General features: G+C 41.1%; 1 protein-coding gene across 1 annotated transcript in view; it reads left to right on the top strand.

Annotated features, from left to right (window-relative positions):
* Positions 1-8,869: 8,869 nt before the first annotated feature.
* The window catches only part of Ubxn2b (UBX domain protein 2B), a 29,583-nt gene continuing 16,188 nt past the window's right edge, over positions 8,870-22,264 (top strand). Inside the window, exons 1-4 of the mRNA XM_028769949.1 lie at positions 8,870-8,972; positions 13,605-13,708; positions 19,818-19,968; positions 21,527-21,610. Of these exons, the coding sequence (XP_028625782.1) occupies positions 8,889-8,972; positions 13,605-13,708; positions 19,818-19,968; positions 21,527-21,610 (423 nt within the window). The 5' untranslated portion in view covers positions 8,870-8,888. The remainder of the gene's footprint in view (positions 8,973-13,604; positions 13,709-19,817; positions 19,969-21,526; positions 21,611-22,264) is intronic.

The following is a 22,264-nucleotide window of genomic DNA, read 5'->3' as shown; positions in this document are numbered from 1 at the left end:
ATGTAACCTTTGATTTACACAAGGGCCATGGTGTTCAAGAGTAATAACGCTGGCCATTTGGACATGCCAAAGAGAAACTGCAGCATGCTTCCTTCAGGTAAAAGAGTGAAGGTAAGCAGGATTTTTTGAGACTATATACACATAAGTTTTCTTATAGTACATTAATAGTTCTTAATATTATATTTAATATCTTACAAATTTGTAAACTAGGTTTACTCCATCTTCAGTTGTGGGAATTGACTGGTGTCCTTAGGCACGAATTCTCCATTCCCATCGATAAGAGTGAAGGCTATTTATTATCCAATAAAATCATTGAGCTGACTGGCTGTGAAGATATCCATGACTTCACCATGAATGTACTGAACCATAAAACCCCTAAAATCCTAGTTGAAATAGTTTTACTATTTGTATTATTTTATTATGTCAATAACAAAAATTTAGATCTAGCATATATAAATGTTTCATTGGAGATACTTATAGAAGAAAATATTAGATTCATGGAATAGAAGTGGGTAGCAATTCAAATGACTTGAAAATACATTTTTAAAATAAACTTTTGGACAAGTAATGGGTCAAAGGTGAGACCTTAATATTCTCTCTCTCTCTCTCTCTCTCTCTCTCTCTCTCTCTCTCTCCCTCCCTCCCTCCCTCCCTCCCTTCCTCTCTCTCTCTCTCCCTCCCTCTCTCTCTCTCTCTCTCTCTCTCTCTTTCTCTCTCTCTCTAACTCTTACACTATAGGAACCTGTGAACCAGAAATCAAAATATTTGTCAAAATTCACTCAGAGAGCCTCAACTCTGTAAAAAAGTAAACATGCATCCCTCCACCCAACATCCAAAAAAATGTTATCATGAGATATATTTGCGTTTTGAGGATGCTGGTGACATCTATTAGTCACAGGAGAGGCATAAGGGTTCATGTGGCCATCAGAGAAACTAGTTTCATTACAATGATTAGAGCAAAGACCCAGGACATTCCCATCCCATCCGAACCTGGAGAGAACATTTGACCACTCTCACTTCCCATACTGCTATTTGCCAACCAGAAATGAGGCCTGCCAAGGCTGCCAGAACGGAAGTGACAGCAAATGCAGCCCTGGTCCTGAATGTTTCATGTGGGCACTCAGGACAGAATGTGAAGATAGATCCTGAGGCACACACTGGCTTCGGCAAAGGGTACCAAATGCCTCAGTCTCCTGACCGCCAAAGGTCTCATAGAAGAGATTCTAAATGTCACGATCTCCTCTAGAAAGTCAAATGAACTTCTCTAGATTTTCAGGATACCTGGTGCAGAGCGGACATGTTCTCATGGTTGCACTTGGCTGGAAGCACTAATCTCCACTCTCCGTAGTGTAGCTTGTCTCCGCTCATTTACTCACATTGAGTCTAACCACAAATTTTAGAACATAAGTTGGCTGTATTTAACATGGAAAAAAATAATGGCTTAAATAAAATTCAATCTTATTTCTCTTTCATATTAAATTTGAAGCTGCTGCATTCACAGAAGGAAATATATGACCATAGCACATACAAAATAAAGGAACACTCACTAAATGTCACAGAGCCATTCCACGTTCTATGCGGCACACCTCAGCAGTTCTCTGAATTACCACTTCCAACACACCATACAGATTTAACCAGTTTGAGGCCATCAACTAGAAGCAAACAAAATATCCTGCAGAAGAAAATGGATTTCATTATATCCTGTTTCAAATATATCAGACTATAGCTGAATGACCTTGCATTCAGAAGCTGTTCCAAATGTTCCTAATGTCTGCAGACAGTTGTAGACATTAGGAAATTTCTTCAAAGAAGTCCGATCTTTTCACAATCACTCCTAACGACGGAGGAAAGAAAAGAATCAAGTGCTTCACAGAAGTGAGCCAGTGCTGGAAACCCCTCTGCAGTGGCCGAGTGTATATCTGAGGTACACGGACAATGCTCTTCATTCCTGTATTGTCTCTCCATCAACACACTAAAGGTCCCTGCCCCGCGTGGAATCTCCTGAGGCAGGACTTACAGGAGCACCGCGTACTATAGCTTTGGTGGAGGCAACAGAAACACATGGCTGCTGCAAGTCAAGCAGGAAGATTCCTTGAGAGACGGGGCAACACCACTTGAGAGATGACCGCGCCACCACTGCTTTGCTGGGCTACACATCGTTAACCCCCAGCTAAGAAAGGAAAACCTCAGCGGGCCCACCATGAGCCTCTGCCTTCTTGTGAAATACAATGCAAGTGTCTGTGCTGGACGAAAATGGAAACACGTGCACAGTTTGTGTTTCTGATTAGCAGGTAAGTGGAGTGTTTCTTAAGGCGACTGTGGCTGAACCTCAGTCAAAAGAGTGGAAACATTGGCTGAACTGTCAAGAAAATGAGACTTCGGAAAGTAAAAGAGAAATTGTGTTATGAATCACTTGCAGCAATTATTTGTAAGAGATCAAAGTACAGTAAACCAATTCTTAATGAAACTTTCCTGTTTACAATCAGTCTATTGGTATACAGCCTTGTGTTTTTGACAATGAACAGTGTGAGATTTTTAAATAACGCCTCTAAGTATGAAAAATATACAAACAAGCAATAGAGAAGATAATGTCAAAAGATATTTCTCTGAAAACAAACGAGATGTTTAACACCTTGAGTGACTCGGACATTGTGGTACACACCTAATGAAGGAAGTTTGGAGAGCAAGCGGGATGAGTTCTAAGACAGAGGCTAACCTGGCAAAGCTAAGAAAGAGGATGGGGAAGGGAGAAGTAAGCAGAATCAACAATGAAAAGAGCACCAATATGGTTTTTATCTATAATATATGACTATAAGGCAAGCTGCTCGCTTGCAATAAATTTATCTAGAATGGCCCCAAAACCCATGAGTTCAAGCTCTTGAGGTGTGGGAACAACAGGAATTGACCCAAAGGGAGGGACCCTGCTCTTTCTCTCATTTGCCTCCTGGTCATGCCGAGAATAATTTTGTTCCATGGCATTCTCCAGCTACAAAGTGCTGCCACAGCCCAAAGCAACAGGGTCAAGTGGTCATAGATTATAAACCTCCAAAACAGACAGGAGCCTAGCATGGCTGTCCTCTGAGTGGTCAACAAGCAGCTGACTGAGACAGATACAGATACTTACACCCAACTATTGGATTAAAGCTCAGGACCTATGTGGTTAAATTAGGGAAAGGTTGAAAGAAGCTGAGGAGGAGGGCTACCCCATAGGATGACCAGCAGTCTCGACTAACCTGGATCCCTGAGATCTCTCAGACACTCAGCCACCAACTAGGTAGCATACATCAGCTGGTGGTCTGAGGCCTCCAACGCATATACAGCAGAGGACTGCCTATTCTGGCCTCAATGGGAAAAGATGTGCCTAACTCTCTAGAGACCTGAGGCCCCAGGAAGTGGAGATGACTGGCGGGGGTGGGGGACATCCTCTTGGAGACTTGGGGGAGGGGAAGGAGTCATGAGATGAGGAACTGTGGGAGAGCAGACTGGGAGGTGGGCAATGACTGGATTGTAAAAAACTGATAGTAATAAAAAAATTTTTAAAGTCATCAAAGCTAAGATTTAAATAGTCACAACTCCAAAGACTTACAATATCTTCACAAACAATGTTTTAGGAATAAACCTGGCCCACCTCAGCTGAAGATGTCTCACCACCATCCTACCACAAATAGATTTGATTTGCAGCCTTACTGTCTCCACCCAAAAGGTGCCTCAAAGAGCTTCTGCACTCCTCTGACTTCCAGCCTTGCCATCAGCTGATCTGGTCAACCACATTTTATTGCTAAAACACAGGGAGGTCAGCACTTGCCTGCCAAACCCTTTGATTTTTCTAAGTATATTTGTAGAAATAAGAACCAAACTCCTTAGCATTGCATTTGTGGTCTTTCTTAGTCATTTTCAAACCATCTCTTCACTCCTTGGGTCTTCTATTCAAGCCATACCACATGCTTTTTTAATCATGTCTGTATATAATATTTTTTTTCTTTGAAACTGACCTTCTGACTGACACCTGTCAGACTTTTCCATGATGCCTGGTGACCTTGGGTGGGAAGTTCTCAATTCTACAGCCTCCTCCGCCCCCCACCAGCTCTACTGCTTACAACATGTTGAGTGTCTGGAGCTACACTTCAGCTAGGAAAAACACTGAAATGTCAGCTGTTTGTGGAGAAAATTTCAAAAGGCCGCCACAGCGGTGCAAGCCCCAGTTATAACAGTCCCGAGTTATATAGGGAGGGAGAAAGGGGGAGGATTGGGGGAGGATCTGGGGGAGGAATGTTTAATTTGCTCTGCCCTCTGGCCTTCATTAGTATGTAAATCTCTAGGGCCTGAGGCCTATAGCCTGGCCTATGTGACTCTATGGAGATCTATGTGACTGCTTTTCAGGATCTTGGATGATGGGAGGGACCGAACTCCTGCCGGTTCTCACGCAGAATTCCACGGAGAATCTCGGGGTTCTAGGTACCTGCTCAATCATGACCCAGGATACCCTTATGCAGTCCCACAGCTGTTGGCCACAATGTCTACTTCAAGAGCCCTTGTTCTTTCTAATCATAATGGCTACAGCCCACATCAGCACTAGAAAAGCCTCAGTGACATCCAAGTTACTAATTTCCAATAGATGTTAGATGATTGTGGTGATTTGAATATGCTTGGCCCAGGGAGTGGCACTATTAGCCACTTGTATTGCTGAGTTGTATGAGTTCCACTTGTATAGCTACAGCCTTGTTGGAGGAAGTATGTCACTGTGGGGGTGAGCTTTGAGACCCTCTTCCTAGGCAAATGGGAGTCAGTCTTCTCCTGTTTGCCTTCAGGAAAAGATATAGAACTGTCAGCCCCTCCACTACCATGCCTGCCTGTATGCTGCCATGCTTCCCCCCATGATGATAGTGGACTGAACCTCTGAACCTGTAAGCCAGCCCCAATTAAATGTTGTCCTTTATAAGAGTTTCCTTGGTCATGGTATCTCTTTACAGCAATGGAAACCCTAACTAAAACAATGGTGATAGTGTCAGGGACACAATGAAAACAGCAGCAGTTTGGAGGAGAAAAGGGAGAGTTTAGATTTGAGGCAGCAATGTTTTTGAGACATCCAAATGGAGAGACAGTTTTAAAAAGCAATTAGAAATGTAGATCTGGAATAATGGAAAGAACTGTATGAGTACTGAAGAAATAGACTGGAAAATACTATATACACTCAATCTACATTATTTGCAAAGTATATATATGAAAATTGCATACTTGTTCCAACTAGCTGCATACTGTTGTTGCTTACCCCCAACCACAGACATGCACTGGGAAGCAAGCATTTGAGCCACTGGATCAGCTTATTTCTAAGGGAGATCAAACAAGGTGAAACTATGCCTTTGTCAGCTCTTACACTGTAAAGAAGGAACCCTTTTGTCAGTCTACTTAATGTTACATCCTTCATATTCTGTGCTTCTCCTTTTGGGTCTATTTAAAACTGCCTGCTAGTGCAGTGCTGACATGTTGTCTAGGGAGCCTAAGTGGATGTGCGTTGAGAAGAATACGTTAAGCAAACTTCCTTCAAGAAGGAATTGCAGCCCTGGGACTGTGAGTTCAATGTTAATGAAGCCATAGTATATATCACATAAAGTATCTTTATACAGAAACAGACATAGAACAAGACTATGCACCAATCACCTGGTAAACATAAATAGAGGCTTCAAGGACATGACCTTGTATCTCAACAGCAATAATTCAGTCTTCAGTTACTTAGTATTCCTGGCAAGTCCCTGAAACACAACTGTAGACAATGAGAAGCAGTTGTATATACATGATAGGTATAAGATGACACTGAACAGTGAAGCTGCATACAGCCAGAGAATAAACTGCTAAAGCAGAACACAAGGGATCATCATTAATTAAGGGCTGGATGTTATTGAGGGATGGCAAAAAAAAAATAAGTACAAAAGGTAGCGAGGGGTTAAGAAAAGTATGATCTTTTGAGTATAATGCACCTGGATTTAAAACTTAGCTCTGGTGCTTATTAGCTGGGTGATCCAAGAAATTTCATCTTATTTCTCTGCCCCCCCCCCACTTACTTCTAAACTATGAAGACAATACCTAAGCCAGATGATATTTTAGAGGGCATAAATGGTATATGCAAGCCATGAAAATGACCAGCTGTAAACACCCTCTATTCTGTCAAGTGTTTTAGAACTAAGATAAAAATGTTTCAACGGACAAAACAACACATGAAAGCCAGTTCTGAGCCTCACCTCAGTGATGTTCAGCACAAGTACAATTACACAAATATGAATTTTATGTAAGTTATGAGGTTAGAGTTGTCTGTGCCTGATGAGGCTCTGCATTGATTCATCTTACCATCTGCATTGATTCATGACTTACCAAGAGTGGAAACGTCTCTATGAAGACAGGCAGTCTCAGTCCTGGCTATGGATCTCCACTATTTCTATTCATGGGTTCCCTCATACAGACCAGAAAAAATACATTCCTTTAGTGAGGGGAAGTTGGCCTAGCCTAGCTGCCTTGAAAGGCATGTGTCATTGGTTTTTTTCAGATAAGAATCCATGGCTCCAGGAACACAAAGTGCCTTCCAGTTGTTGAGAGACTGATACATTCCCTCAGGCAGTAAAACATTCTGGCTGCTTTATGTTTCTCTGTATGTTCTCTCAGACATCAAGGAAGCATGGAAGCTCAACAGGATGACTGGTCTTAGACATTAACCTTGTATACCTATAGAGCTTGCAAAGGTCGTTGTATCCTGGCAACCACAACTGGATTGATCTTGACAACTGCCATTCTAGTCTATTTCTGGTAAAGGTATAAAAGTCTGATTGCTCTCAATAAAACTGTCACAGTCTCAGTCTTGCTGTGGCTCCTCCAACTGGACTGATTTTTATTACTCAAGGCCACTTCTGATGACCTTGGCCCAGTAAGTAAGCATGGCTGCTTACACTTTAGAATCTAACTTAAGCCTACGTCTCTAGCCTAGGTCTCTTTCTGACCACCTCATAATTGCTTCTAAACAAATCATTTCTAAACAACCATATAGTATTTTGCTGACATGAGTAAGATATTTCCATTATCTGTCTTAGAACATATCTGTGACTTTTTACTTGTGACGTTTTACTTCCTGGCCCAACAACTGTGGAAAGTACTTCTCCTTCAAGGCTCAGCACTGAAAGGTATTGGCTCTCTGGGAGCATTACTTGTCAAAAAAGTGATGGGAATTTTTAAGGCAGACTGTGTATCACGACAGCAATGCAAGGTTTGGTAACTTGTAGTTTCTAGTTTAATTATCATTTGCCTTGCTCAAGTACAGCATTGCCTACTCAGTAATACAAGTGGAATACTCTAAATTGAGGAGAGGCTCTGAGTCTCAAGCTGGGCCTGAGAATGAAACTGAGCTAAAATGCATTCATAGGAGAAAAGTGCACAACTTTTATTTTTTTAAAAAAATCACGTGGCCGGGCTGTGGTAGCACACGCCTTTAATCCCAGCACTTGGGAGGCAGAGGCAGGCGGATTTCTGAGTTCGAGGTCAGCCTGGTCTACAGAGTGAGTTCCAGGACAGCCAGGACTACACAGAGAAACCCTGTCTCGGGGAAAAAAAAAAAAATCATGTGATTAGTGTCTTCAAAGGAACCTGGAAGCCTATGTGGCTATACCTACATGCCAGTGGCAATCAAGAAAAGTAGCTAAGATGTGGGTTTAATTCTAAAAGACCTGTTACAGACCTCTCAGTTTCATCTTCTCTAGCTCATAAAAAAAAAATTTGTATTGGATATTTTATTTATTTACATTTCAAATGTTATCCCTTTCCTGATTTCCCCTTTGGAAACTCCCTAGCTCATCCCCCTGCCCCCTGCTTCTATGAGGGTGCTCCCTCACCCACCTCCCTGCCCTAGCATTCCCTTACACTTGGGCATCCAGCCTTCACAGGGCCAAGAGCTTCCCCTCTCAATGATGCCAGACAAGGCGGTCCTCTGCTACATATTCAGCTGGAGCCATGGGTCCCTCCATGTGTATTCTGGTTGGTGGTTTAGTCCCTGGGAACTCTGGGGTGTCTGGTTGGTTGATATTGTTGTTCTTCCTATGGGGTTGAAAAACCCTTCAGCTCCTTCAGTCCTTTCTCTAACTCCTCCATTTTTAAGTGCTTGGAACTCATAGAACAGCTAAGGCAGCAGTAGGCTGTAGGCTCCTGCCTAGCATGGTGCGCACAGCAGACACCATTCACATACAGGACTCTACAAAGCTTATTTACAAATTGTACACTGCTACCTGTTTATGTCTTTCTTTCCCTCACTAGCTTACAAATTTCATAAAGGCCAAGACTTCTTTTTTTCTTGGGAGGCAATTCTTGGAGGTGTAAGTGTCTGGGATTTAAGACAAGAGTTAAGTCAATCTCAGAGGAAAAGAAGATGGCTTAAGAGTCGCCATTCTCATTGCCAAAAGCTTTACCGTGTTTCCTATCCTCAGTAAGGATCCACTCAGAACGACTAATTTACCATCCAATCCTGGATAAGGGAAAATGAGAGATAAGGGAAAATGAAAAGTGAAGTTGCAACGTTCATCCCTTAAGATATTGCTCTGTTAAATTAAATCAACTTGGAAGACAACGCTGCGCTCTAGGGCAACCTACAGCATCCCCCAGCGAGTGGCACGGTGACTGCACAGACAGACAGATCTCAAAAGGGGAAAAACCGGCGAGCCCTGCGGGCCGGAACCCTACAGTGAGAGCGAACAGGCTGGTAGGGAAGGAGCAGGAGGAATCTTGCAAACACAGCACGGCTTCGCCCCCTCCCGAAGAGGGTGGGAGTCACCGAGTGGCTCCGCCCCTCCCGCAGTCGCTAAGCAACCAGCCCCGGAAGTCGCGGGTCCGGGGCGAGCGCCCAGAGCGGGTGGAAGATGGCGGAGGGTGGACGAGCGGAGCCGGAGGAACAGAAGCGGGGGTCCTCGAGGCCACGGCCCCCGAGTGCGCGGGATTTACAGGTGCGGAGGCACGGAGCGCAGCGGCAGGCGGGAGGGCGTGGGCTTGGTGGGCGCGGGCCAGAGCCGCTTGTACCTCGCCTGAGCCTTGCCCTGACCCTGTCTTTAGAGAACTAGAGGGTCTCTCCCGGAGGCGCATTGCGGGGCGGCGTGTGGGAACCAGTTCCCCAGCCTTAGGCAGCGATACAGGGTTTCCCTTCATGCAGGATGCACAAAGCAAAATGTCATTTTGCGGAGCCATCTGGGTGACTCCCAGTTGTTGCTGCCTGCGTCTGGAGAGTTACTGTGGCCGGTGATAAATCATCCATCACTTAAAAAGTAACTTTAAAATAACGAATGCTGGTTTGTTCTCTTGGATGCATTTTCTCATTTGATGACTTATACATTCAAAGAACTTATTTATCAAAAAGCTTGCGTTTTTGCAAGATAGAGCTTAAAACGGTTCAGGCTTTGGTAACAGCCCACTCGTAAGAGGTAGTCCACAAAACAACAGAAATAAAACTCAACAATGTTATGATGCTGACATTAGTCAGCCGAACACTGTTCACCGAATGGTTTATCAGATGCTAATACTATTTACTCATTTTAGCCCTTTTTCTATCTCCTCATGAAATCATTGATAAGATTCAACAATTAAACGTATATTCGAGATTATAATTCAGAATAAATGAGCCTGAATTCACAAACCTTGACAGAGCATTTTTAGTAGCTGGTCTTCATTCTTTAACCAGATGTACTGACCACTTGCCATTATAACTTTGTGCTGAAGCTTTGGGGAATTTGGATATAAATAGGACATCAAATCCTTAAGTAGTAGTGGATACTGTTGTATGCTATTAAATTTTGTGAAAGGTCACAGATTTGAAACAGACTTGTAAAGTAGCCTTACAGACCAAACAAATGCAAAGTTATTATGTTAATTGAGCACTGGTCGGTTCCAGGTGACCCTGAAGCCAGTTAGCTAGTTGTCTTAGCGTTACTATCACTGTGATGTAACACCATGACCAAAGCAACTTGGGGAAGAAAGACTCATGCTTCCACATCACAAGTTCATCATCAAACAGGAAGTCAGGCCAGGAACCTGGAGGCAGGAGCTGATGCAGAGGCCATGGAGGGGTGCTACTTACTGGTTTGTTCCTCATGACTTCTAAAGCCTGCTTTCTTATAGAACCCAGGTCTCAGAGCTCAGGTATGGCACCACCCATAATGGGTGTGGCCCTCCACCACCTATCACTAATTAAAGAAATGCTCCAAAGGCTTGCCTACAGCCTCATGAAGGCATTTTTTTTTTCAGTTGACCCCCCTACCCCTTTTGTCAAGGTATGTAAAGCTAGCCAGCAAACTAGGGAGGCAGTACCCATCTGATTGGTTGACCAAACTGCTGTTGATAAAATATTTTCTGTATCTGGCTTGCTAGTTTCCATAAAGTCACATCTTGTTGCCTGTTTGAGTTTTCCCAACCTGCTCTGGTCCTGGGGGCTGCCGCATTCAGGAATTCTTTTTTTTTTTTTAATATGAGTAATCTAGGTTTAATTGACCTACCCAGTCTCTATTTTAACCACGTATAACTTTTTGGAAAACTAAGCACAGTTTCAAGCTGAAGCGGCACTGAATGCCAAAAATGGCAGTTCAGAAGATGAACTTGGAGAATGCAGAGATCAGCATCAGGTGGGAGCTAAACACCCGATAGTGAATTACCAGCTGAACAGAACATCTCAGCTGCCATGCAGAACAGTCTGTCAGCTTCTAAATCAGGAAGGAGTGTTTCAGGAGCCACCAGAAGAGGGCTATAGAGTTACCTCCTAAAGTGTCTCTATGTTGTGACTTCTGGACTATTTCTAAGGCTGTTGTTTAGTGTCCTTCAGGCAATCCATCATAGGGTTTAAAGTTGTTTAAGGTATTTAATTGCATGCTTCCCAGTGTTCCTCCAGAATATCAACAGGATTGCTGTTCTTAGTTCTGGGCTTCCATCCAGATTAGCGTTTGGGGAGGAATAAACTTGTCTGAAGCCATTGTACCTAATAGCAGTGTCTCTAAATAGTTGCCATTGTACCTGGTCCTGTTGACCGTCATTCTCCCAGGACACTGATTCTCAGTGAAATAATGTCCCTGGAAAGGCTTGTTAAAGCAGACACTAGCCTTCACACCAGCATCTAATCCACTAGGTATAGAGTGGGGCTTGAGCATTCTGTAATCCCCAAAGTTCCCGGGTGTGGCTAGTCTATACAGTTAACTTCACATACATACATACATACAGTGGGTTCCTCATAGCTTTGTGGATCAAGAAACTGAGTGGGGAAAGCTGAAACATAGCTGCTTTTGCCTTTTTATTCAGCCCAAGCCCTAGCCCACAATGCTCAGGGTAGGGGTTTTCTCTTTAGAAATAATGCCCAAAACACACCCAAGGGTGTATCTCCAAGGAGGTTCCTAGTCCAGTTGACACTGACGACTACCCATCACAATTTGTACCTAAAGTAAACGTCATTAGGAGGATAACGTATGGTATATGGATTTAGAAAAGGATATTTAAGAAAACACGAAGCCATATTTACATAGGTCACCTAAAACAGGTGTTTAGAATACAGATAATGTTGTATGAGATACATCGAGCATATAAGTCATTCATAAATCTGAAATAATACAATTGGCTCAAGAGGAAAGCCATCAAAGAAGCCTTTTAAGAGCCTTCTGGAGGGTAAGATGGACACTTACTGTAGTCACAATCCCTCCCCTAGCCTGCCTTTGGTTTTGTTTGGGGTTTTGGAGGGTAGGAGTTGCAAAGCATGACAGGGAGACACATAGAAAGTGAAAACAGGGACACAGACACAGCAGTATCACAGTTTAAAATAAGACAGTTTAAAATGGGACAGACGGGGCTTGGGTTCTGCATACAGTAATCTTTCAGCTGATTGTCAGAAGAATTTTAATAGGCATTTAAAGAAGAATCAGTGCTCAAGGATGTTCAGTAATCCACCAGATGTTACACAGTGTGTGCCTGAGTCAAGATTTGGATCTAGTTGAGAGAGAACAACATGTGTGAACTTGGAGAGGGGACTGGAGGGAGGAAAATGAAGAGAAAAATTATAGAATTATATTTCAATTTCAAAAACTTACAGCCCTGTAAAATTTTTGAGTTCAGGTCTTAAGAGGTCAGAGCTATTGCTTTGCATTTCTAGGAAATAGCTTCTTTAGAAATTCACAAGTTAGCCGGGCAGTGGTGGCACAGGCCTTTAATCCCAGCACTTGGGAGGCAGAGGCAGGTGGATTTCTGACTTCGAGGCCAGCTTGGTCTACAGAGTAAGTTCCAGGACAGCCAGGGCTACACAGAGAAACCCTGTCTCCAAAAACCAGAAAAAGAGAAAGAAATTTACAAGTTGATGCGTCTGTGAGAGGGAGGAAGAAATAGGAATAAAAGCAATTAGGAGAGGGAAAATTGTCTTCTACGTGTCTTGGGGTGTACTTTAAATGTGTTTATCTAAAGGCCTTGGAATCTTCAAAGGCCCAGGACTTAGCTAGGTGTCAGAGTGATTGTCGAACATGAATGAGGACTGCTTGGGTTCAGTGCCTAACCTTGGAGTGGGAGCCCAAAGATTACAATCATACCAACTGAATACTGACTAGCAGCTTTAAGGAAGCTTGTTTTGTTGTTTGTTTTTTGAAACAGGGTGTCTCTTACACAGGCTCGATTGTCCAAAAACTCACTTTGTAGACTAGTCTGACCTCAAATTTACAGAGATCCTCCTGCTTCTCTTTCTCAAGTGTTAGTATTGAAGGTATTTACTACTGTGCCTGGCTGAAAAATTTTAAGTTATTGCCAAAAATAGCAAAAGATGAAGGGGAAAAAAAACCTGTAATAACTGATAATTCAATTACTATTTAAAATTATATTTCAAGGACAAATGTATTTTTACTTTATTCAGAAGATATCCAGCTATATATCTACAATATCTTAATTTTGCAGTATTACTTTATAAATATCTAAAACCTATATTTAATTCCTTGTCTTATTTTTTAGAATCTCCTTTCCCTAAACTTGATGAAATTTGTGTTGTATAGACCTTTAAGGAATACTTTTGAACTCGTTTTATGTACTTAGGTTTTGAAAACAACTAAGTGAAACTATATTGTGAGATTGAATTAAACAAATTGGCAATAGCTTGAACGGTCTTCAAAAATTCTTTTAAACCTGGAAGAAAGTTACACAGGTCCACAGCAAAAATAGTTCAAACTCAGTTTTTGAAATTGTTGAATAGTTAATTAAAAGAATTATTATAGCCAGGTGGTGGTGGCGCACGCCTTTAATCCCAGCACTTGGGAGGCAGAGGCAGGCGGATTTCTGAGTTCGAGGCCAGCCTGGTCTACAGAGTGAGTTCCAGGACAGCCGGAGCTACACAGAGAAACCCTGTCTCGAAAAACCAAATATTGTAACATTTTTTTCTGACATAGGCAGTTTATTTAGTTGAATAGTCTTTGAGACCTGGTGAGTTAGCCTTGGAAAGACATCTTTTGAGGCAACAACTTTCATTTTCTCATAGGAAATTGCTATTGCTTTCAAACCAATATCTGATCCTCAGATATCTGTCTAGAAGTCTGATTCCAGGGTCAACTGTATAACAAGCCTGTTGTTATGTGTAGTTGGCCTTGGCAGAACTATGTGAAGATGAAATGAAATGCAAGTCTTCCAAGCCTGACAGATCTACAGCTACAGCCTTTAAGAGCCCACGAACACCGCCACATCGGTGAGTATTTCTTCCAGACATCTACCCTGCTTAGCTCACTAAGCATAAACTATTTTAAGTGACCTCGGGACTTTTTAAATTAAAGTTTTTAAAATAGACACAGAAGTATTATTAAATTTTTTATAACCATTTAAAAGAAACTTCAGAACAATTACCTTAGTATATAATATTATCATAGGCACCATATGAAATTATATCTTGAATCCTGTTTTCTCAGGATTTAATAGTTTTGTCATAGCCCCATTGAGCTGTCGAGGCATGTTCAGGCCTCTCCTTCCAAAGCAGCATTCATATGCAATCTTATCAGTTGAAGGCCAACAGGTTCCTCACCACCCTTCTCGGGACCATGATAAGTCTTTGGTCCCCCATTAAAGAGTTCAAGTTTCTGTGTGTGATCTTGTTGGGTGACGCCTAGTGTAACACCGCTGGGATGTGTTTGTTGTCATTAAAACCTCTGAACTATAAAAAGAACGGATTAGAGATTTAAAAGATAAGAATCAAGTATATTGTATTGTGAGTATTTTTACTGATTTTTCTAGTATTAAGAATGCAAAGTTGAATTTTCTGATTATCATTCTGAAAAAATATTATGTTATCAGAAGTAGAAAAGTTCACTGAACATTAGGTTTATACCACTCCACATTTTTTTTGGTAGGGGAGACAAAAATAATACATCCTTCTGTACTTGTATAAAAATCTTTATAATTTCTCTCACACATTTTCTTTTACAATTTTTAAAGCCCATAGAAAATGTAAAGACCAGTAAAAGGAGTGAACACTAACCATTTCCTTCTGTTCCTCAGTTGTTAACCTGTCAGAGCATAGCATGCACTCTCACATGCTCACTTTCTGTTTTAGTCAGCTGAAGGCACATTATAGCACTGTGACACTCTCTTCCAGAAGTACACATCCCGAAGAATAAAGTATATAACCTAAACTGTAAAAGTATAGGTTAACAATCAACAGTGGTGCCATGATGTCATTTAACATATAGCCTGTAGTCAGCCGTTTCTTCCAGCTACCTTTGGGGATTTTGGGACACAGTTAGAGACTACTCGTTGCATCTGATTTTTTCCTGTGTTGAGTTTTAATGCAGGGCAGCCTTTCTTTTTATCTGGTTTTAGCTCACCTACATAATCTAAAATGTATTACATTCACTTTTTAAAAGTATGCACCAGATGTCTCAAAACGTCCCACATTCTAGAGCACTGTTTCCTCATAATTAGATTCTTGTTAAACATTTTTGTCAAGAGTACTAGATAAGTGATACTGTCTGCTTTTTATTATATCACATCAGGAGCCATATAATTTCAAGTTTTTCCACTATTGGTGATATGCTCACTTGATTAAGTGCTGACCACCACATCACTCCATTGTCAGGTACAGTTTGTCTTTGTAATCAGCAGGTTGGTATCTCGGCATGGTTTGAATATACTATCCTTTGATTTAATTCTTACTTGTGAGATAACTGAATATATCTAGATATGTATGTTAACTGACTCCTTAATGTATATATTCCCCTATGTTTTGGGTTTGTTTTGTTTTTTTTTGTTACCCTATGTTTTTTAGTATTTAATGTGTTACTATACCTATGTTTACTCATTCAGTATTGCGGTATTTAACTTTTGGCCCCTTGGTTAGAGCACATGCAGAATGACTTAATATTGCTCTTAGTGCAGTAAATCTAATATTTGAATTCTTATAAGATTGATGTGTAAATATTTTCCTTGTTTTTCACATGTTAACTCTATGATCCTGAGTTCAAGGTTTCCCTAAGCTGCCAAGCAAATTCAAGCCAGTTTGAACTGCCCCAAAATACTAGGGTCTGTGAGTGTGGCTCAGTGTCTATAGAGTTTTGCCTAGCATATGCAAGGTCCTGGGTTCAATCCCTAGAACTCTTTCTTCAGATGAACATACTTATGCAGCCTGAAAGTTTTTGTTGTTAATAGTTTTAATTTCATAATGCTTTGTTTGGGGATGTGATAGTTTAGTATCCCACACATATTAGCCATATACTTCTACTGCTGAACTATACCTTTCAAACCAGAGATGTAGCTGTTAAAGACATTTTGCCTCAAGCTTGACCTCTTGAATTATTTACTACACAATGGATGAGTTGAATCACTGAAGGTAGAGTGTTTGAAGACCATTGGCAGTCCTTTGTAAGCTTGACACTGTTTTCCATTCACTAGAGCAATTCACACTCTTTACTCTATCCTCAGTAAGAACACTTACCCTGCTGTGTTTGACTTGTACTTTGTACAAGTGTCTTTGTCATGTCCTCCTAGGACAGCATTAGAGACCAAAACAGTTATATGTTGCTTCTCATTGTGTTCTTGTGGTTTTCAAGGTATGATTTTATAGCCTAGGTAGGCCTAGAACTCACTGTCACTCAAGCTACCCTCAAACGGTCAATCCTCCTGCCTTAGCTTCCCAAGTGTCAAGATTTCCAGAGTCTGCTAGCACCACCACACATGGCACACTGGCTTTTCAATCCAACTGCGCTGGTTGTTTTTCGTCAACTTGACACAAGCTAGAGTCCTGTCGGAAGAAGACTCTGATTTGAGAGATGCCTTCCATCTGAGTGGCCCGGGAGTGTCTGTAGGGCATTTTCTTGATTAATGAATTATGTGGGATGGTCCAGCTCTTGGAAAGTACCATCCCTGGGCAGGTGGTTCTAGTGTGTATAAGAAAGTATGTTGAGCAAACCGTAGAGAGCAAGCAAGCAGCATTTCGCCATGTCTCTGCTTCAGTTCCTTCCAGGTTCCTGGCATTACTCCCTCAGTAGTAGATAACCTGTATAATGTAATAAACCCTTTTCTCCCTGAGTTTGCTTTTGGTCATTGTTTCATATGCTAATAAAAGCTAAATAAAAGGCCCAGCATACTTTCATTATCTAAAATACTAGATATAATGGGGTCTATGTGTTTAACCTACAAGAAGAGGTGTGTAATCTGTAGAAATTTCAGGGCAATATGACAACTTCTTTAGCAAGTTCACTCATGAGAGGCAGTAGACCACAGCAAAACTTTTGACATGACCTCTAAATGTCATTATTTGGTTAGCCTTGTTTTGAGAATTCAATGAGATGGACTGTGTAATATGCCTCACTTGGGCCTTAAACAATTGCTACAATCTAAGCACCAAAAATCAGGGACACGGTCATAGAAGAAACTGTGAGGAAAGGCTAGGAGGGGACAGAAAGAGAAGCTGCAGACTGTTGCAGACTATGGCAAATCCGCCATGTTGGCTAAGTGGGGATGCAGACAGGAGGAGCCTCGAGGCAGTGTCACCCGTGTTGTCACACAGGTCTACACTTCTGAGGGCCTGTGATGGATTTAACGCTTGACTCCTTAGTGAATTTTGAGTGAAGGTATTTACATGTTTATTTTGCAGTTGGCCCCCATTATTATGTTGTATTAGTTTGGAAATACTTGTGTGCATTAAAGTTCATTCAGTGATGCAGAGCTATAGTGACAAGACCTGGCTCTAAAACTAAAGGCCTCTCAGCCCCCATATGTATATGTGGCGTGCATGCGTGCGTGGGTGCATGCGTGTTGGTGTATCTTTTTCAGTAACCTCCCATAGCCTCTGTTTTCTCATCTAAAATATGAGGATAGTTTAGTTATAAGAATTAAATAAAAAAAAAAGAATTAAATGAACATATATTTGCCCTTTGGTCATTTTAACTATTAACCCTTTTAGGAAGTAGAAAAAGTATATCATTTTAGAAAAATAAGTGTAAAATTACAGCAGTAGAAGAAAAGAAAAAGGCAATTCAAGAAGATGTCAGTTTCTAATCTTAGATTACAAAGGACAATAAAATCTTAGATTTGGTGATTACACTGGGATTAAAGAGAGAAGATGGAATTACTCTAGTACTTTTTAAAAATTAATTATAGAAACTTTATGACAAGCAATGCATGGCAAGAGCAGGAAAGACACAGCTTTGGGATCTGTGGTAGAACTGTGCTTGCTGATGAGAGGGATTCAGCATGGAACACGATTAACCTTGGAGTTAATGGACGTCACTCATGCAGAATTATTGAGCAGGTGCTTTGTTTTTGTTTTGTTTTATTTTGTTTTGTTTTTAAGATGTTTATAAACTTTTAAATGTCAATAAGTTAAAAGGATGAAACAGGCATGGTGGCACATGTCTCTACTTCTAACACTTGGAAGGTAAATGCAGAAAGTTTGGGAGCTGAAGGTCAGGGTCAGCTATGCATAGAGCTCAAAACCAGCCTCAAGTACTCATACCTGCCCCACGCAACTAGTCAAACAAAGTAAGAAACAGCTAAGCCTGATGCTGTATGCGTGTAACGCCAGTGACTGCATGACCAAGGCTAGACGATCAAAAGTTTGAAGTGTACTTGGGCTGCATGGTGAGCAAATGGATGGAAAGGGGTTGGGGGAAAGCATACCTTCAAGTTATGTTAGCAGGAGTTGCAATCTGAGAGGATGAATATTTTGTTGATCAAATGAGAGGAGAACAGAAGGCAAGGGCCTTGCCATCTTGTTATGGAAAAGGGAAGAAAGGAAGTGTAATAAAACCAAATCATGGCTGGAACCCACTGCACAGAGGAACAAACAGTTCTGCTCTTGGGAAAGTCAGAGAAGGACAAGTTCAGATGTGAAATGAGGGAAAGAAACTGGGAAATATTGTTACTGCACCAGTTGTAAATACTGTTGGTGCCTGTCTCCACAAGAAGGGCTACAGAATTCATGAGAAACCCATTAAGTTCAGGACTTAAAATACAGGCTGTGAAGACATACCAAAACTTGAGAGGTCTGACAGAGACTAACTAGAGTGAGCCAAGACCCGAACTCAGAGTCTTAGACCTTTGGAGATGGCTGTTTGGCTTGTGACAGAGATGCCACTGCAGAGTAACAAGGAGAGAATTTTGTTGCAACTATGCAACAAAAGGAAGAAATTGGTGCTGGCTTCTCCCTTATGCTATATACAGCCATAAATTCCAGGTGGATTGTGGATCTGAATATAAAAGTTCAAATATAGAAGCTGCTTGAAGAAAGTACAGTGTTTGCATGCTCCCAGGGGAGGGGAGGCCATAACAACCTAGTAAATGGTTTTTTATGGTCAGGTTTCTCAGGTCTTTCTCACCAAGACAAAGGGGCAGGATCAGTTACTTTGCCAGCTTACAGACAGAGGTCGGAGGGGAAGAAGCTATAATGGGGGGCAAACGTAGCAGACAGCCTTGCTCTGCTTTTCTGTTTGTCCCAATTGCCTGAGGCCCTGTGCTGTCCAACTCCACCTCTCCCACACTACTTATCTCAGACACAGGCTGGCTGTTTCTCCCCTGCTTGCTGCTCTCCCCCTTCCCAAGTATGCAGAGTAAGCCTGGGAGGAAAGCCTTGTGTGGTCTGCTGTATTCCATGACACTGACAAGATGGCAGCCCTCTCCCACAGCAGGAGTGAGATGCTGCTGGTGTACACACTTGTGTCCAGATGGATTTTCTTTCAGAAAAACAAAAAGTTAACTCTGCACCTAATACTGGAAGTCTCTCTGTGTTTCTTCATTGATTAAATTTTCTCAGTATCCTGGGCAGAAAAAGCAATCTTGAAAGAATATTAATCTTAGGTGAATGCAGGTTTATGTCTCATAGCATTTAAAGTCAGGACAGATCTTAGTTACTACATAGAGAATATATGAGATTATTTACACTGGGAATTGTAATGCAGTTTTTTAATTCAAGAATCTCTTAATTCAAGGTCTTTTTAATCCAAGAATCTCCAAAGAATAAAGTTTCCTGTATAATTATAAGTGGCTGGTGACTAGCCTCCTGCAGTTGAGTGCTTCCCACCGCAGTAGAAGATCGTGGTCTGTAAAAATAGAACTTTATAGGCAGTCACCAGGGTGGAGGGAGGAGGCAAGAACCCCATTACCATGTCACTAAAGTTGTCAGGATCTCCACAAACTCAGAAGGGATACAAACTCTCCCATTTGCCTGAGTTTCATTTTAAGATTACATCTGAAGAATTCAGGTATATTTCTTTATAAATGAAAGCTATTTCATAAGACTATGTAGCTTCTTATTTTAAAATAGTTTATGCCTATTGTGAGTTTTTATTTATTAGCTCTGATGTTTAAAGGCTTCACTCAGGTGATCAGGAATATGGTGGATTACATATAGTCCAACCTCCAACTGGGAAAATTGTGAATGAACTTTTCAAAGAGGCAAGGGAACATGGGGCTGTCCCTCTAAACGAAGCCACAAGATCTTCAAGCGAAGACAAAACTAAGGTCAGTGCTGTCTTAAAACTACACTGTTTCTGGGAAGTTAAGGGGTGCCTGGACGTGTGTCTGAACACAGGCCTCCTGACCTTTTTGGTACCCACTGTTGAGATTAGCTGTTCTCGTGAGATTTGAGTTTTAGTCTTTAATGGGCAGCCGCTGGAAAACTTCCTTCTGTTAAGACTTGAGGCTGTTTTAACATCTCTAAGTTTTCCAATTCTGTTAGAAACGTATTGGTTTGATTTAGTATGTAAAACATGGGTTTTAATTAAAAGTGCATTTGTGATGGAAATAGTAATTAAAAGAATAGCCATTTCTCCTCAGATTATCCTACGTATGATCATAGGCAGTTTTTGTAGTTAAGATTAAATTATGACCATAGCCAACTTACTGTAGCTAAGAAAGTGGCTTAAATTGGAGACTATCACAGAAAACAAAGGAGCACAAATGTTGAGATCAATATGTTGTGGCGAGCCCAACTCCAACAAATACATCTGTATCACAGCTCCAGCACCCGTGGCTCAGGGAACATGAGGGAAGAGGGGGCCAAAAGATTGTGAGAGCCAGATGACCAGAATGTCTCCTATGACGAAGTCTCTCCTAGAAATGGCTGCTTCAACAGGACTGGAGCAATGGCAGTTTCAGTGGACACATTTACATGGAAAGGGGATATTCATTGGGTCATACTCCCTAAGAACTACAGGCAACTAATGACTGCTGGGAGAAGGAAATTAACCTCTCTCAGGGATGCACCTTTCATTGGTTGTCCAATACAGTGATTACCCTTTAAACCATATTCATACCACCAACAAAAACATTCAGTATACAGTGTGTGTGTATATGTATTTGCATATATATATATATATATGTATATATATACATATATATATAAAACCAATGTTTGCATTAACGATAATAAAAATGGTTATCAATATGAGAATCGGGGTGTGTGGGAGACGCTGGAGGGGGAAGTGATATAACTTATATTTTAATTAAAACCATTAAAAATTTTTAAAGCCTATTAAATACATATAGAATTATTTGTTGTAACAATTATTTATTTGCATATATGTGCTTATATGTGCACATATCCATAACCCACATGTGGCAGACAGAGGACAACTTGCAAGAGTCAGTTCTCGCCGGGTGGTGGTGGCGCACGCCTTTAATCCCAGCACTTGGGAGGCAGAGGGAGGTGGATTTCTGAGTTTGAGAGTTCGAGGCTAGCCTGGTCTACAGAGTGAGTTCCAGGACAGCCAGGGCTACACAGAGAAACCCTGTCTCGAAAAAACCAAAACAACAACAAAAAAAAGAGTCAGTTCTCTCCTACCATGTGACTTCTGGCAATCAGACTAAGTTATTTCATATTTTGAGTTACTAAAGTTTTTATGAAAAAATATCTCACTTCTCATACTTCTTTAGAATGCAGGGTCTTCATTTCAATATATTTTCCTAGTCAATATGAATCTGGCCAATTTGTCTAGTATATCAAGTGTAAAAATAACATTTTGAGTGTAAGCCATGGAGAACTCTTATCCTATTTATACCCATTTATCGTGTGTTTCAGTCATTTACAGGTGGAGGATACAGATTGGGCAATTCCTTCTACAAGCGATCAGAGTATATCTATGGAGAAAATCAGCTGCAAGATGTAGGTACAGTCACTAAAGTGTTCAATCATTTGCCTCTAGTTGCCACTTTTTCCCTTCTAAATTAACAGTTGACACTATAAATATAGTGTCTCTTTTTCGTTTTTGAAGCCTGGGTTAAAGAACCTGTGTGCTTCCAACTTCGGTGTTTCTATCTGCTATGTCTTACATTTAGAGATGTATAACTGTTTGTGGAAGGAATATATAATTCTTGTAATTTTTCTTTAAAATTATATACCTTTATAATACAGAGTGAATTCAATTTTTAAAAACATATGAAAGCATTATTTCTGTTGACTTGGGAATGTTAAAATAATAATGTTTTGCCCTGCGCCTTGGTCTGCTGTTTAAGCTGTAGAACTAGGGAGAGTTTGAGTGGATGAGGGGGATGAGTCACGGGTGCCAAGCACTCTGTCTTCTCACTGTTTGTGTTTCCTCAGTGACCTCTGAGTGATTGCACAGAAGCCAGGCTCCACCTGGGGGACTTTGATATTTGCAGCTATTATCAGTGTTTTAAGCTAAAAATAAACCTGCTAAGTAAACACATGGACACTTAAATTTAGCTTTGAATAAAACAAATATCTCAGTGTTTTAAGATCAATTAATCAGATAGTAATTTTGGAGATGCCGCTCTCTTTAGGGTTAGGGTTAGGGTT

Source organism: Grammomys surdaster, unplaced genomic scaffold (assembly GCF_004785775.1).
Source record: "Grammomys surdaster isolate TR1022 unplaced genomic scaffold, NIH_TR_1.0 64, whole genome shotgun sequence".
NCBI lineage: Eukaryota > Metazoa > Chordata > Mammalia > Rodentia > Muridae > Grammomys > Grammomys surdaster.
The sequence above is the reverse complement of the archived record's forward strand: the minus strand, read 5'-3'. Positions and strand labels throughout refer to the sequence as shown.